Source organism: Pan paniscus, chromosome 10 (assembly GCF_029289425.2).
Source record: "Pan paniscus chromosome 10, NHGRI_mPanPan1-v2.0_pri, whole genome shotgun sequence".
Taxonomy (NCBI): Eukaryota; Metazoa; Chordata; class Mammalia; order Primates; family Hominidae; genus Pan; species Pan paniscus.
Genome location: NC_073259.2, coordinates 14,862,333 through 14,879,120, shown reverse-complemented (window position 1 = coordinate 14,879,120; position 16,788 = coordinate 14,862,333). Strand labels below are relative to the sequence as shown.

Sequence of the window (16,788 nt, the reverse complement as noted above, 5' to 3'; positions counted from 1 at the left end):
GTCTCTCGAGTAGCTGGGATTACAGACACCTGCCACCACGCCCGGCTAACTTTTATATTTTTAGTAGAGATGGGGTTTCTCCATGTTGGTCAGGGTGGTCTCGATCTCCTGACCTCACGTGATCCGCCCGCCTCGGCCTCCCAAAGTGCTGGGATTACAGCTGTAAATCACTGCACCTGGCCTCAAAGACGTCTTCTTTATGCAACTGTTTGTCTCTTATCTACCTATGACCTGGAAACCCCCTTAGTTTGGATTGTCCTGCCTTTCCGACCGAACCAATGTACATCTTACACATATTTGTTGATGTCTCACATCTCCCTGAAATGTATAAAAGCAAGCTGTACCCCAACCACCTTGGGCACATGTTGGTAGGACCTCTGGAGGCTGTCATAGGTACATCCTTCACCTTGGCAACATAAGCTTTGCAAATTGATTGACATCTGTCTCAGATACTTTTGGCTCACAGTGTTTTAAGAGGAAGAAATTCTAATCATCTAGAAAGGCACTAAAACAGATGGAACAGAAGCGCTCAGCACATGTGTAACAACAAAACAAACACTTTTTAAGGTATATTGCTCATTTAAAATAACAAAAAAAATCTGTAATTAATCTATCATCAGTAATGTCAATAATTAGAGAAATATAAATTTAGTTATATTTTACAACACAGTGTTTATTCCAGATTTAAAATGTTATAAGGATATATCAGTTTATTTGATACTCAAAACTGTTACATGAGCTAGGTACTGTTATTATCTTATTATATAGATGAAGAAACTAAAATAGGTCCATCATGTAACCTGTCCAAGATCTCACAGCTAAGAGACAGTGGTGCTGAGGAGCTGCTCTGGCTGCAGAGTATGTGCTTCTCAATCTTAAATTAACAGCTACTACATCCACAACAAAAGCAATTTTACTTTGTCTAATGATAATATAGTCAAATTAAAATGAAATCATAGAAAGTGATCAGAAGAACCTTAATTATTTCGAAAATAAGAGAAAAGCCTTTTTTCAGGAATCCTTGAAACAAAGAGAATACATAAAGTAAACCAATAAGAATCCAGATATTAGAGTAATGAAAAAATACTTCGCATCAAAGTCAATGGTATTCAGCTGCAGTTCAGAAGAAATGTAAAACAGTGAATGTGCTTATTACTAAAAGAAACAGCTAATATATTTTTTAAACCCCAACAAAATCAACTACAAATATTAGAAAAAAGAATAAGATGAAAGAGAAAATAAATTATTTAGGAACACAAAATAATATAAGAAAGAAAATAGTAAAAATAAGAACCAATAAAATAGACGAAACTTTCGTGGGCATGATTTAGGACAAAGAGTGAGAGAGAACAAAATTGTGAGATAGGTGCTAACACCACACAGCCCACATCTGGAAGAAAAGTTCCCATTTTAGAACATCATTGGAAGTGAACTTTATGTCTATTAGAAAATTGTAAACAATCTTAAGAGCAAACTTAGATAGCCACATGTACAACACAGGGGCCAGTGAGATTTTTTTTCTAAGGCTGGAAACCCAGGAACATAAGGAAGGTGGGTATGTCAAAAATATGACAAAGTAAATGAGTTGCCTATTTAAATAACAGGCTTGAAAAAAAATACTTGGAGGATGGAAGGCAGTACTTACAATGAAAGTTTCCATTTCACATGAACAGAAAAACATGGGTAATTAAGAGTTCTCAAATCCAAATTGATAACAAAAATATGAAAAGTTGCTCAAACTAAATAGAAATTAGCACAAGTTAAAACAAGCTAAATTTGTGTCTCTCAAAATGACAAAAACTTTTAAAACTTCTAAATATATTGCTGAAAGTAATTTGGAAAATATAGTATTCTCATGTACTTCTGACAGGAATTTGAATGCCTAAAAACTTTTAGGAGAGCAATAAGCTAATATTTATTAAAATTAAAATTATCTGTCTATGAACACTATCTATGTTTCCTTTGACTCAGGAAACTCACTCCAAGAAATTTATTTCAAGTAAATAAAACCTCTCATATATAAAGACAGTTCCACCAGACAGATTTTTTTTTTCTTTTCTTTTTCTGAGGCAGGTCTTGCTCTGTTGCCCAGGCTTGAGTACAGTGGTGCGAACACAATTCACTGCAGCCTTGACCTCCTGGGCTCCAGTGATTCTCTTGCCTCAGCCTCCCTGTAGCTGGGACCAGGGATGTGCACCACTGTGCCTGGCTAATTTTTGTAGAGAAGGGGCTCACTATGTTGCCCAGGCTGGTTTCGATCTCCTGGAGTCAAATGATCCTCCCACCTCGGCCTTCCAACATGCTCAGATTAGAGCTGTGAGCCACTGCTCCTAGCCTCTACCAGATTGTTTATGGGTATTTTTTTCACATGGGGGAAAAAAATAAACCATTTGCTGAGGGAACACCCATCATTGTGTAAAACGGTTGACTGAACTCTATCAGAATGTACTGCTGACATGGAAAAATTCCACCCTAGTTTTCTTTGCCTGCATTTCCTGTGTAAAGGTAGGATTCTGCTTGTCTTTGTCAATTATTGATATTTACCTAGAGGATGTTCACTAAATTTGATGAGTAACTTTAGGACAATTGGACTTAAAATATGAACTATGTGGCGTACACAAGCTTCACTTTGGGGAGTCAAAAGACAATTTCAAAGAGATAGGAAGAGTTGTTCACTTAAGGTTAGGATGCTGCAGATACAGTAAATGATGACTTCACATATGAACTGCAAGTCTAAAGTAATATAGTGGGGGTACTCTGAATTGCAGTTGATTGCAAGTAAGCTGTTTCCACTAAAAAAAAAAAATCCAGGTGGCATGGAGAGTAATATCACAGACTCATTTAAAGGATGATTAACGATTCTCCAAAGAAAAATCAGGAAGGCTACCTAGGCGATATATAAAACAACAAAGCCCACGATACCTTTCATATTCTAAAAATCCCATGAATCTATAGGTGGAGAACAATTTACATGGTCTATGGAATAAAAAACTGCTTTAAGCACTGTATTTTCTTCTCTTTCTTCACTTTATTTAGCTGCAAACCCCATTATCAATAAAATGAAAATAGTATTGTTAAGTTCCCCTTATAAATGAAATCAAAGAAAGAATAAGAATGAAAAATGAGTGAGAACTTTTTTTTGGAGTAAAGATCATGGTCTGTACCTGTGCAATAAATTGCTCACATATTTCATTGTCATTTTTCTCACAATTGCTTGAAGAAAAATATTCTCTGCACACCCGGATTTGGGTTTTCCCTTGCACAGGTTGGCCAAAGGTGTACCTAATGGGGGAAGGTGTAGTTATGATTACAGATAAGCAATATCATAGCAATATTTTATGATCTTCTTCAGAAATTATATAGGAAGTCTTTAAACTGTGAGTAACCCAGTCTAACCAAATTGAATTAGGAATTCTCCCTATTGGTGAGGGTTTAGGTTCCCCACAGAATTCAGGTTAAACTGGGCATTTGATCTCAGGAGGATTTGGCTGCCTTTAAAAAATCGAATTCAGGGTAAGGCAGAATCTAAAATAATCTAAAATCTCATTGAATATGATTTAATGCTTAAATTGAGTTTTTTAAAAATATATTTTAATCTGATAGAAACATTATAACATTGTAGCACTTTCCCTTTTATCAGAAAAATATATATGTATATAAAACTTGGATGATTCAGGATCTTGAAACATTTCCAGATCAACATTTTAAACACAAGTTTTTATTTACCACTCAATAAATATAAAGGCTATGGGGCTGGCATGAACTGGTTATGCTTTGACCAAAAATATAATACCTTACAGGGTGGGTTTGAGTATCTCATTTTCTCCTAAAACACAAAACTACAATACAAGATTTGTGAAGGTTCAACCAAAGGCAAATCCAGTCAATTGGAGTTTTTTGTTTTGTTAATAGACAACAAACGTAAAACTAGCATATAATAAAAGTGAATATTATTTTCACAGATTATAATACTTTTTTCTAATTGTTGGACACTGATATATATCATTTATTTTTCCCAGTGACCCTGATTTGTAAAATGAGGTCAAGTAACTTCTCCACATTGTAATTAATGAAACTAAAATTCGAACTCAGATCTGCCTCACTCCATAGCCTGTGCCCTTTTCTTTCCACTCACCTTTTTCTCTTTCTATTACTAATTCCTAACACTTTTGAGATTCTGAGTCAATTCATACCAATAAAATCATGTGTCAGGTTTCATGATTATATAAAGGCCAGACTTAGATCTGGCCACACATATTATACCTGAACATTTCTTCTTATTTCTACTTAATGTCTTTTATTTATACAATAAAAGTCTTATTGTAGTATTATCTGTAAGCTAACATATGCCTATAAGACATGTAGCTTAAATTTTAAAAACAGGACAGAATAATCCCTTCGTGATTTGAAAAGCTTTCAGTGAATGCTAATGCAGTGTATTAAAATCTCTTTGTCTGTAGGTAAATTTTCTTCCCTCTTAAAAGCCTAAGTCATCTCTGACTTTGTTTGCTAAAATAATCCAATTTTTTTGTTTTCTCTAGTCATTCCAAGCTAAATCCCAGAAAAGACTAAAGAAACACAGACACAGTATCATACAATTTGAGACACAGTATACAACTGACGTGAACCTTCTAGAAACAGTGCTCTCACAATCTGCCCAGAAATAACTTTGTAGCAAGCACAGCTCCAGTCTAGCTGCCTGGCCTCCTGGCAGGATATTATTATTGCTGATACTGATTTACTCCTTAATGTAACTCTATCCAGAATACAATATCAAAGAAATTTCAAGAAATCAGGATCACGGATTGTAACCTGACATACTGCTAAGGAACTACCAGTTCCATGTTAGCATGTGGTTTGCAAGTATTTTCCAAAGGCCATGCTTGAGAAACATTTTTGCTCTTCCAATGTGTTGTGGGTTTTTTTTTTAGCATACTATTGTGCAGATAAATAAATGAGATGTTAATGCCACTGAAAGCTCTGGCTTTGCGTTTGGCTTTTCTAGTGAAACCTGTTTAGGATTCCGGATTTCTTCCAGCTTGAATTTATCACCTCATCATTTTTAACATCAGTGATCTACACAGTCTCTCATCTATTACGTATATTAAATTCTGGTATTTTCAACTACTCTTCATTAAAACTTAGAAAAAAATTTATAATCATTTCCTAAAGTCAAAAGAAGATTTGAAATGCTACTGAAAAAAAAAAAAAGAAGGCTGAAAACTGGTTTGCAAGATTCTCTGGGGCATCAAAGGCATCTTAAGAACCACCCTTGCACGTTCATTAGACAGCCCTTTAATCAATGTATCTTTAATAGACTGCTGGAAATACTCAAAGGCAAGTAATTTTCATGTCATAAATTAAACAAAGTGCTTAACAAATATGGCAAATATTAATATTGTTAACTGTTTTTATAAAGTATATGACAGTTATTGATTAGGAGAGTAGCTTTGAAGCTGAAAAACCTAGGTCTAAATCCTAGTTCTGCCATCAACAAGCTCCATTACTGTTGATAAGTTATTTTAATTCTCTGTGTCTTATTATCTTTCTTTATAAAATAGAGATGACAACAGCTCCTATCTCATAGCACTGTGGTAATGATATATGCAGAGCTTAACAAACTAGTTGACATTCAAAAAACATTTATTTTATTTTTTATTTTATTTTTTTCTGAGACAGAGATTCACTCAGTCGCCCAGGCTGGAGTGAGGTGGCATGATCTCGGCTCACTGCAACCTCCGCTTCCTGGGTGCAAGCAATTCTCCTGCCTCAGCCTCCCGAGTAGCTGAGATTACAGCTGCCTGCCACCATGCCCGTCTAATTTTTTGTATTTTTAGTAGAGACGGGGTTTCACTATGTTGGCCAGGCTGGTCTCGATCTCCTGACCTCGGATGATCCCCCCCACCTTGGCCTCCCAAAATGCTGGCATTACAGGTGTGAGCCACCGTGCCTGGACAATTGTTTATAAATTATTATTAGAAATTTGAGAAAAGGCACTAAAAAAGAAAAAAAAATTAAAAATAATTTTCCAAAAACAAAATACAAATTTCTGAAATCGTGTATTTTTACATTAAGAGAATTCAAATAATTCAGATTAACTTGATAAGATGCTTTATCTTCACTTTGCCATTTCAATAGCTCATATTCTAATTTTAATGAAAATGTGCCATGATAGTAAAGCTTCAATGAGAATTTCACACCAGCTGCTAGAATTCTACACTGGCACAACATGTTTAGTGAGGAGTATGGCAATCAGAAGACTAAAAGAATGTCACATATTTTGTCTTGGTAATTCCTTGTCTGGAAATCTTTCTTAAGTAAATAATTTTTCATTCAAAAGCTACCTATTATATGTTATACACAAAGACATATACTGCAAAATTATTAATTACCAGGAAAACAAAATGAAACAGCCGACATATTATATAATAATTAAATTTGGTATAGTCGCATAAAAATATGTGCAGCAGAAAATTGGAATTCATGAAAAGATTGGCATAATATGAAGGCATGTTTTCTTAATTATTATAAATAGAAAAGTATGATTGCAGTCATGGAAAATATTCGTTAAAATTAGAGGAAACTTAGAATGTTAGTGACATTACAATGTTAATGGCAGTTGGTCAAATTAATAATAGGTAATGTCTTGTGTTTTTCTCTATATTTTTCAAATTTTCTACAATGAGGATTCATTGCTTCTCTAATAACATTAATGTAAGCATATAAATAATTACGGTTTTATGGTTAATCTCACTTCTCATTCTCTCTGAGCTTTGTGTTTTCTTGTGAAGGTAAATCTCCTGAATAAATACTCACTTAGCACATACATCCACTTGGAATTCATCATTTGAAATAGTTACTGTTTGTGGTGCATTGACCGTAACTTCAAACTTGGGCAGCACTGGAAACGAAGAGAAATATATGTTAGCCTGCACAATCACAGGCAAGCAAACCTTATTGCAGTCGTATAGCTTACTATGATTCCTTGTATCCTCCATCTGTATGAGCTATGTATCATTTGCCCCAAATTGTGTGGCACCATTCTACATGGTGGTGTCTCACTAATGATTAATTCTTCCTCTTTCTTTTCTTTTCCCTATCCTCAGAATTTCACGTTTTGTTTCTTTTTGTTTGTTTGAGACGGAGTTTCACTCTGTTGCCCAGGCTGGAGTACAGTGGTGCAATCTTGGCTCACTGCAACCTCTGCCTACAGGGTTCAAGCCATTCTCCTGCCTCAGCCTCCCGAGTAGCTGGGATTACAGGCATGCACAACCACGCTGGGCTAATTTTTGTATTTTTAGTAGAGACTGGGTTTCACCAGGTTGGTGAGGCTGGTCTCGAACTCCTGACCTCATGATCCACTCACCTCAGTCTCTCAAAGTGCTGGGATTACAGGCGTGAGCCACCACACCCGGCCTCACATTTTCTTTCTATTGCAATCTCTTAGATCTCTCCTAGGAGACTGTGGGGATTCTAGAAAAAATGTATATTTTCTAGGGGGAAAAAGAAGGCAGGAATCAGAATAAGGATACTGGGGAAGGAGTGAGGAGGAGCAAAGTGCTGATGACGAAGCCAACCAGGTCAAGGAAGGGAGACAAAGAAAACCAGTTCTAGCTTCACCTACTCCTGCCTAAGTCTAACATAAATGTTGTGTTGGTCCATCCTTTAAACTCTTCATCTACATAGGACAGCTACAAATAGCAACTGGTTACCATGTCTTTTAACAGCAAATTGGTGTGTCACTGTCTTCCCTGAGTTTCTTTTCACAACAATCCAGTAATCTCCAAACATTGGTTCTGAAATCAGTTGGAACGAGCGTTGGGTAATATTTTGGAAAGAAGTCACATTTTGCCATTGAAAAGTCCGATTGTTTTGAGGATCCTAGAAAATAATGAAAAAAATATAAACAATCAGAATTTGTATGAGAGTATTACCCTTTGCTGCCATATTTCGGATAGTTTCGGATAGTTTCACAAGGGTTATTTTAGGCCAATATTTTCTCTTATGAAACAAACAAGTAGCTTTTGGTAGAGCCTGTGAGGGCTTAAGAACCCTAATGTCTATAAATCTTAGAGGATTATACACTATGCTTTGGTCATACAAACTTGTACTGCCTTTATTCTTTTTTCTTTTTTTAAAGTATTGTAATTGTACATACTTAAAGGATACAATTGGCAGGGCACAGTGGCTCACACCTGTAATCCTAGCACTTTGGGATGCCAAGGTGGGCAGATCACTAGAGCCCAGGAGTTCAAGACCAGCTTGGGTAATATTGTGAAACCCCATCTCTACTAAAAATACAAAAATTAGTTGGGTATGGTGGCGTGTGCCTCTGTAATCCCAGCTACTTGGGAGGCTGAGGCAGGAGAATCGCTTCAACGTGGGAGGTGAAGGTTGCAGTGAACCGAGATCATACCACTGCACTCCAGCCTGGGTGACAGAGTGAGACTTTGTCTCAAAAATTAAAAAAAAAGTGGGGGGGTACAATTTGATGTTTCAATACACACACACACACACACACACACACACACATCTATATATGTAGTATAATGATCATATTGGGGCAGTGTTACCAGTACTTCATTCATTTACCTTTTTTTTTTTTATGGTGAAGACATTCAAAACCCTCTCATCTAGCTATTTTGTAATTTGCTAAATCTTACTGTAAACTATTGTTATCATACTGTGCAATAGAACACCAGAACTCATTCCTTCTTCATTCTTTTCAGATTAAATAAAATTTTAAAACACTCGTAGAGTGTCAGATGTGTTCCAAGGACTGATCCAAGTGCTCAAGGCACAAAAATGTAGATGACATGTTCACAGCCCATATTAGCTTAAAATTTTAAGCCATTGTGCTCCTTGTTATTATAGTCATATAATTTTCTTGCATTATGGCTGCAATTCACATTCTGTAATCAGGGTATAGATGTCTAAGTAAAGTGTTGGCTTAATAATTGTTGTTCTAATCAAATTGAATTACACGTTAACAAAATTTACTTAAATTTTCCTTGTATATTTAATTCTATCTCTTCCCAGGCCAAGTCAAAAAAAATATGAACCCTTGGAAGAATTACATCTAGAAGTGACCAGTCCTAGTCTAAATATTTAAATACATAACATGAAGAATTCAGGCCAAAATTTTATTCTGATAGGTCTATTTTTTGATGTACTAATAAAACTGGCCATCTCTGCTATAGTTTTGCTAACTTGTTGCAGAAGTAATCTCAAGAAGAAAATAGCCCTATTAGATTATGTTTAGGATGGATAGTTCAATATATATTTTGCCAAAATGTTACATTGAGTTTACACAAATAAACACACACAAGCTGTCATAATAAGTTCATTTAGCAACTGTTTTAGGATAGATTTTTATTCTGGAAGATCCATAATGAATTATATTTTATATGAAGACAGGGCTACCTTTTGCGTCAATATTTTGATAGTGAAGAGTGCTGGTACATCAATAAAGTACTTGTATAGTAAACAAATTAAAGATGTTTTGTGAACTAGCTAGGCCTTGAAGACTCACAGGGCTTGGTGTGTAATACTGTCATTCTTAGAGATAATTAGCTCCAGGTTGTTCTTTCTGCTGGAATTGTGAATTGCAAATCCGTTCTTATCAGAGTGAAATCAGAACTTCAACCCTAATCAAAATTGATTGGATCAATTATTGAGTGTTACAAAAGTTATGCAATGAAGGGCCCCCATATTTTTGACATTCATTTTTATTAGATCCTTCTTATTTGGAGATTAGGTATGTGAGAAGCTCGGAGAAATAATCTTAGAAGAGCCAAGCAGAATTTTTACATCTAAATCCATGTTACTTACATAGAATATATTGTTCTTTAAATATAAAAATCTATAAATCTGTACAAGACCAATCGATACAAGCAAAACAAAAAAGTCTGATCCTGCTTGAAATAAATTATCAAAGCCATCTACATTGAGAGATGAAATGTATTAGGTCTCTCCTGCTAACTTGAGGAGTAAAGGAATATATTAAGAAGTTACTAGGATGTTTTTATTCCTTTTCTTTTTTTTTCTTGCAGTGAAGCCTGTAGATCCTTAAGATTCTTTACCAGTTGTGTGGTCTTAATTTCACAAATTGAGGAATCTGATCCATAGATGGTTCCACTTGAACGTGGTGGGAGGGTAACATTCTCCTTCCATGAAATGTGAAGACTGCATTGTGGGACATGGAGGGGCTCCATGAGATCCATTTAGTTGCATTCATCCTCCTGTCCCCAAAGTATATCAGTAAATGTATTGTTTCTTGACAGTTTGGCTGTGTTATCCCAGAGGCCTGGATGTGGCAATCTCCAAATGGCCAGATAATACTCTCAGCTTCCAATTCAGTGAAACTATTCTTAAGCACGTTAATGAAAATATACTTCTTTCCTGGATCCTAAAAGGTCTAAATGAAAACAACTCCTATTGCTGAGGATGGAAAACAAGTATTCTGCAAAAGCCACTACCAGTCCGTACCTTGGTTCCCAGACATATCTCTAGAAGAGACAGAAACAAGCCCTTTAATATAATTTCATTCCTCAACTTCCTTGGAATTAGTCCCTTAATGTGTCTTGTTCTAAATCCCTGATCATCTTGCCACACATTTGTTAAGGCTTATAAAAGAGTGTACATCTTTACCTCAGGCCATTTGTAGACTTGTCATATACTTTGGTAATTTCCCAACATATGCGTTTCACTTCCAGTAAAGAAGTTAGAAGACTCCATTCCCAGATTACCTTGAATCCAGGGGGCAGGTAAATGACAGGCTCGACCAATGAGATGCTCTGTTCTGAGACTGGGAATCAGAAGGGAGTGAAATGGGGAGGCCACGGAAGAGTTTATTTTCAGGGAACTGTGAGTATAATGGCAACTTCTAGTTCATTGAGGATAAGATAGGCAGAACCTTTTCACATCCACTCCAATGTGTTTATTCCACACACGAGGAGCCACAGTGGGAATTCTGATCATTGCTAGACTTGTCAATTATACCTACACATTTGGAAAATGAATAAATAACCAGAAGATGGATCCGGTCTCTGTTAGACCTACAATGAAGACAATTTGGCCCCAAATTCTGGTTATTCCTGATAGTCATAATCTTTGCCTCTCATCTCAGATGTTATTAGTGAGGTAATAGTCAGTATTTTATAGAATATTTAGATATTTATCTTTCCAGGAGCTCATGTGCTTTGGTAATGAGGCAGAATATCTTTGAGAAACATAGGAGTGAGACCTTAGGGATGGGTGTCTGCCTAACTGAAGTGGACTCCAGTGAAAATTATATAAATATCAAGGCATGAAAATTCAGCACTCCCTATCACGCACTGGTGAAAAAGATAATCAAATAATCTGTTCACCATTGACAAAGTGCCTATTGACAGCAAGCATTTGGGGACCACAAATTTCCACTGCTATAGAACGATACCAGGCTGATTACTTCTAAGAGTTCTGAGAAAATTAAAGAAAAGAAAAACAAGCTATGAACTTTAAATTAGCCCTTATCATCCAGAGTTCTGTAACAGAATTATCTTTAAGTCTCCAATACAGCTACTGAATGTAATGAATTAACATTACATTTATTGATGCATAAATAGTACCATTCTCTCCTATGTAACCTGAATGGTACTATTTATGCATCAAATGGTCTCTCGAAACATTCTCTGTGGAGTTAAACAATTAAGCAATTTTCTTATATAACAGTTGAGAAAGGTTGCTCTAAATTTTTGGTTGAAGATATACATTGAAAAGTGAGTACTTTCAATTTTTATGTTAAAACTCTCATTTATTGCAGAGCAGTTCTGTAATCAAAATGCCTCATTATTGTACGTGCTTAGATAGAGGCTGATAATTTACCTGTGAGGGATTTTTTTAAAAATTACTGACTGTGGAGGGGAGGAGCCAAGATGGCCGAATAGGAACAGCTCCGGTCTACAGCTCCCAGCATGAGCGACGCAGAAGACGGTGATTTCTGCATTTCCATCTGAGGTACCGGGTTCATCTCACTAGGGAGTGCCAGACAGTGGGCGCAGGTCAGTGGGTGCGTGCACCGTGTGTGAGCCGAAGCAGGGCGAGGCATTGCCTCACTGGGAAGCGCAAGGGGTCAGGGAGTTCCCTTTCCGAGTCAAAGAAAGGGGTGATGGACGGCACCTGGAAAATCGGGTCACTCCCACCTGAATACTGCGCTTTTCTGACGGGCTTAAAAAACGGCGCACCATGAGATTATATCCCGCACCTGGCTTGGAGGGTCCTACCCCACGGAGTCTCGCTGGTTGCTAGCACAGCAGTCTGAGATCAAACTGCAAGGCGGCAGCGAGGCTGCGGGAGGGGCACCCGCCATTGCCCAGGCTTGCTTAGGTAAACAAAGCAGCCAGGAAGCTCGAACTGGGTGGAGCCCACCACAGCTCAAGGAGGCCTGCGTGCCTCTGTAGGCTCCACCTCTGGGGGCAGGGCACAGACAAACAAAAAGACAGCAGTAACCTCTGCAGACTTAAATGTCCCTGTCTGACAGCTTTGAAGAGAGCAGTGGTTCTCCCAGCATGCAGGTGGAGATCTGAGAACGGGCAGACTGCCTCCTCAAGTGGGTCCCTGACCCCTGACCCTTGAGCAGCCTAACTGGGAGGCACCCCCCAGCAGGGGCACACTGACACCTCACACGGCAGGGTATTCCAACAGACCTGCAGCTGAGGGTCCTGTCTGTTAGAAGGAAAACTAACAAACAGAAAGGACATCCACACCAAAAACCCATCTGTACATCACCATCATCAAAGACCAAAAGTAGATAAAACCACAAAGATGGGGAAAAAACAGAACAGAAAAACTGGAAACTCTAAAAAGCAGAGTGCCTCTCCTGCTCCAAAGGAACGCAGCTCCTTACCAGCAACGGAACAAAGCTGGATGGAGAATGACTTTGACGAGCTGAGAGAAGAAGGCTTCAGACGATCAAATTACTCTGAGCTACAGGAGGACATTCAAAACAAAGGCAAAGAAGTTGAAAACTTTGAAGAAAATTTAGAAGAATGCATAACTAGAATAACCAATACAGAGAAGTGCTTAAAGGAGCTGATGGAGCTAAAAACCAAGGCTCGAGATCTATGTGAAGAATGCAGAAGCCTCAGGAGCCGATGCGATCAACTGGAAGAAAGGGTATCAGCAATGGAAGATGAAATGAATGAAATGAAGTGAGAAGGGAAGTTTAGAGAAAAAAGAATAAAAAGAAATGAGCAAAGCCTCCAAGAAATATGGGACTACGTGAAAAGACCAAATCTACGTCTGACTGGTGTACCTGAAAGTGATGGGGAGAATGGAACCAAGTTGGAAAACACTCTGCAGGATATTATCCAGGAGAACATCCCCAATCTAGCAAGGCAGGCCAATGTTCAGATTCAGGAAATACAGAGAACGCCACAAAGATACTCCTCGAGAACAGCAACTCCAAGACACATAATTGTCAGATTCACCAAAGTTGAAATGAAGGAAAAAATGTTAAGGGCAGCCAGAGAGAAAGGTCGGGTTACCCTCAAAGGGAAGCCCATCAGACTAACAGCGGATCTCTTGGCAGAAACCCTACAAGCAAGAAGAGAGTGGGGGCCAATATTCAACATTCTTAAAGACAAGAATTTTCAACCCAGAATTTCATACCCAGCCAAACTAAGCTTCATAAGCGAAGGAGAAATAAAATACTTTACAGACAAGCAAATGCTGAGAGATTTTGTCACCACCAGGCCTGCCCTAAAAGAGCTCCTGAAGGAAGCGCTAAACATGGAAAGGAACAACCGGTACCAGCCGCTGCACAATCATGCCAAAATGTAAAGACCATCAAGACTAGGAAGAAACTGCATCAACTAATGAGCAAAATAACCAGCTAACATCATAATGACAGGATCAAATTCACACATAACAATATTAACTTTAAATGTAAATGGACTAAATGCTTCAATTAAAAGACACAGACTGGCAAATTGGATAAACAGTCAAGACCCATCAGTGTGCTGTATTCCGGAAACCCATCTCACGTGCAGAGACACACATAGGCTCAAAATAAAAGGATGGAGGAAGATCTACCAAGCAAATGGAAAACAAAAAAAGGCAGGGGTTGCGATACTAGTCTCTGATAAAACAGACTTTAAACCAACAAAGATCAAAAGAGACAAAGAAGGCCATTACATAATGGTAAAGGGATCAATTCAACATGAAGGGCTAACTATCCTAAATATATATGCACCCAATACAGGAGCACCAAGATTCATAAAGCAAGTCCTGAGTGACCTACAAAGAGACTTAGACTCCCATACATTAATAATGGGAGACTTTAACACCCCACTGTCAACATTAGACAGATCAACGAGACAGAAAGTCAACAAGGATACCCAGGAATTGAACTCAGCTCTGCACGGACCTAATAGACATCTACAGAACTCTCCACCCCAAATCAACAGAATATACATTTTTTTCAGCACCACACCACACCTGTTCCAAAATTGACCACATACTGGGAAGTAAAGCTCTCCTCAGCAAATGTAAAGAACAGAAATTATAACAAACTATCTCTCAGACCACAGTGCAATCAAACTAGAACTCAGGATTAAGAACCTCACTCAAAACCGCTCAACTACATAGAAACTGAACAACCTGCTCCTGAATGACTACTGGGTACATAACGAAATGAAGGCAGAAATAAAGATGTTCTTTGAAACCAACGAGAACAAAGACACAACATACCAGAATCTCTGGGACACATTCAAAGCAGTGTGTAGAGGGAAATTTATAGCCCTAAATGCCCACAAGAGAAAGCAGGGAAGATCCAAAATTGACACCCTAACATCACAATTAAAAGAACTAGAAAAGCAAGAGCAAACACATTCAAAAGCTAGCAGAAGGCAAGAAATAACTAAAATCAGAGCAGAACTCAAGGAAATAGAGACACAAAAAACCATTCAAAAAATTAACGAATGCAGGAGCTGGTTTTTTGAAAGGATCAACAAAATTGATAGACCGCTAGCAAGACTAATAAAGAAAAAAAGAGAGAAGAATCAAATAGACGCAATAAAAAATGATAAAGGGGATATCACCACCGATCCCAGAGAAATACAAACTACCATCAGAGAATACTACAAACACCTCTACGCAAATAAACTAGAAAATCTAGAAGAAATGGATAAATTCCTTGACATATACACTCTCCCAAGACTAAACGAGGAAGAAGTTGAATCTCTGAACAGACCAATAACAGGAGCTGAAATTGTGGCAATAATCAATAGCTTACCAACGAAAAAGAGTCCAGGACTAGATGGATTCACAGCCGAATTCTACCAGAGGTACAAAGAGGAACTGGTACCATTCCTTCTGAAACTATTCCAATCAATAGAAAAAGAGGGAATCCTCCCTAACTCATTTTATGAGGCCAGCATCATCCTGATACCAAAGCCGGGCAGAGACACAACCAAAAAAGAGAATTTTAGACCAACATCCTTGATGAACATTGATGCAAAAATCCTCGATAAAATACTGGCAAACCGAATCCAGCAGCACATCAAAAAGCTTATCCACCATGATCAAGTGGGCTTCATCCCTGGGATGCAAGGCTGGTTCAATATATGCAAATCAATAAATGTAATCCAGCATATAAACAGAATCAAAGACAAAAACCACATGATTATCTCAATAGATGCAGAAAAGGCCTGTGACAAAATTCAACAACCTTCATGCTAAAAACTCTCAATAAATTAGGTATTGATGGGACGTATCTCAAAATAATAAGAGCTATCTATGACAAACCCACAGCCAATATCATACTGAATGGGCAAAAACTGGAAGCATTCCCTTTGAAAACTGGCACAAGACAGGGATGCCCTCGCTCACCACTCCTATTCAACATAGTGTTGGGAGTTCTGGCCAGGGCAATTAGGCAGGACAAGGAAATAAACGGTATTCAATTAGGAAAAGAGGAAGTCAAATTGTCCCTGTTTGCAGACGACATGATTGTATATCTAGAAAACCCCATTGTCTCAGCCCAAAATCTCCTTAAGCTGATAAGCAACTTCAGCAAAGTCTCAGGATACAAAATCAATGTACAAAAATCACAAGCATTCTTATACACCAACAACAGACAAACAGCCAAATCATGAGTGAACTCCCATTCACAATTGCTTCAAAGAGAATAAAATACCTAGGAATCCAACTTACAAGGGATGTGAAGGACCTCTTCAAGGAGAACTACAAACCACTGCTCAAGGAAATAAAAGAGGATACAAACAAATGGAAGAACATTCCATGCTCATGGGTAGGAAGAATCAGTATCGTGAAAATGGCCATACTGCCCAAGGTAATTTACAGATTCAATGTCATCCCCATCAAGCTAAGAATGACTTTCTTCACAGAATTGGAAAAAACGACTTTAAAGTTCATATGGAACCAAAAAAGAGCCTGCATTGCGAAGTCAATCATGAGCCAAAAGAACAAAGCTGGAGGCATCACACTACCTGACTTCAAACTATACTACAAGGCTACAGTAACCAAAACAGCATGGTACTGGTACCAAAACAGAGATATACATCAATGGAACAGAACAGAGCCCTCAGAAATAACTCCGCATATCTACAACTATCTGATCTTTGACAAACCTGAGAAAAACAAGCAATGGCAAAAGGATTCCCTATTTAATAAATGGTGCTGGCAAAACTGGCTAGCCATATGTACAAAGCTGAAACTGGATCGCTTCCTTATACCTTATACAAAAATCAATTCAAGATGGATTAAAGACTTAAATGTTAGACCTAA

General features: G+C 37.7%; 1 protein-coding gene across 1 annotated transcript in view; it reads right to left on the bottom strand.

Moving 5' to 3' along the window:
• The window catches only part of LOC100983219 (ovostatin homolog 2), a 62,844-nt gene that overhangs the window by 41,113 nt on the left and 4,943 nt on the right, over positions 1-16,788 (bottom strand). The window contains 3 exon segments of the mRNA XM_063592959.1: positions 3,165-3,282; positions 6,817-6,901; positions 7,713-7,881. Of these exon segments, the coding sequence (XP_063449029.1) occupies positions 3,165-3,282; positions 6,817-6,901; positions 7,713-7,881 (372 nt within the window).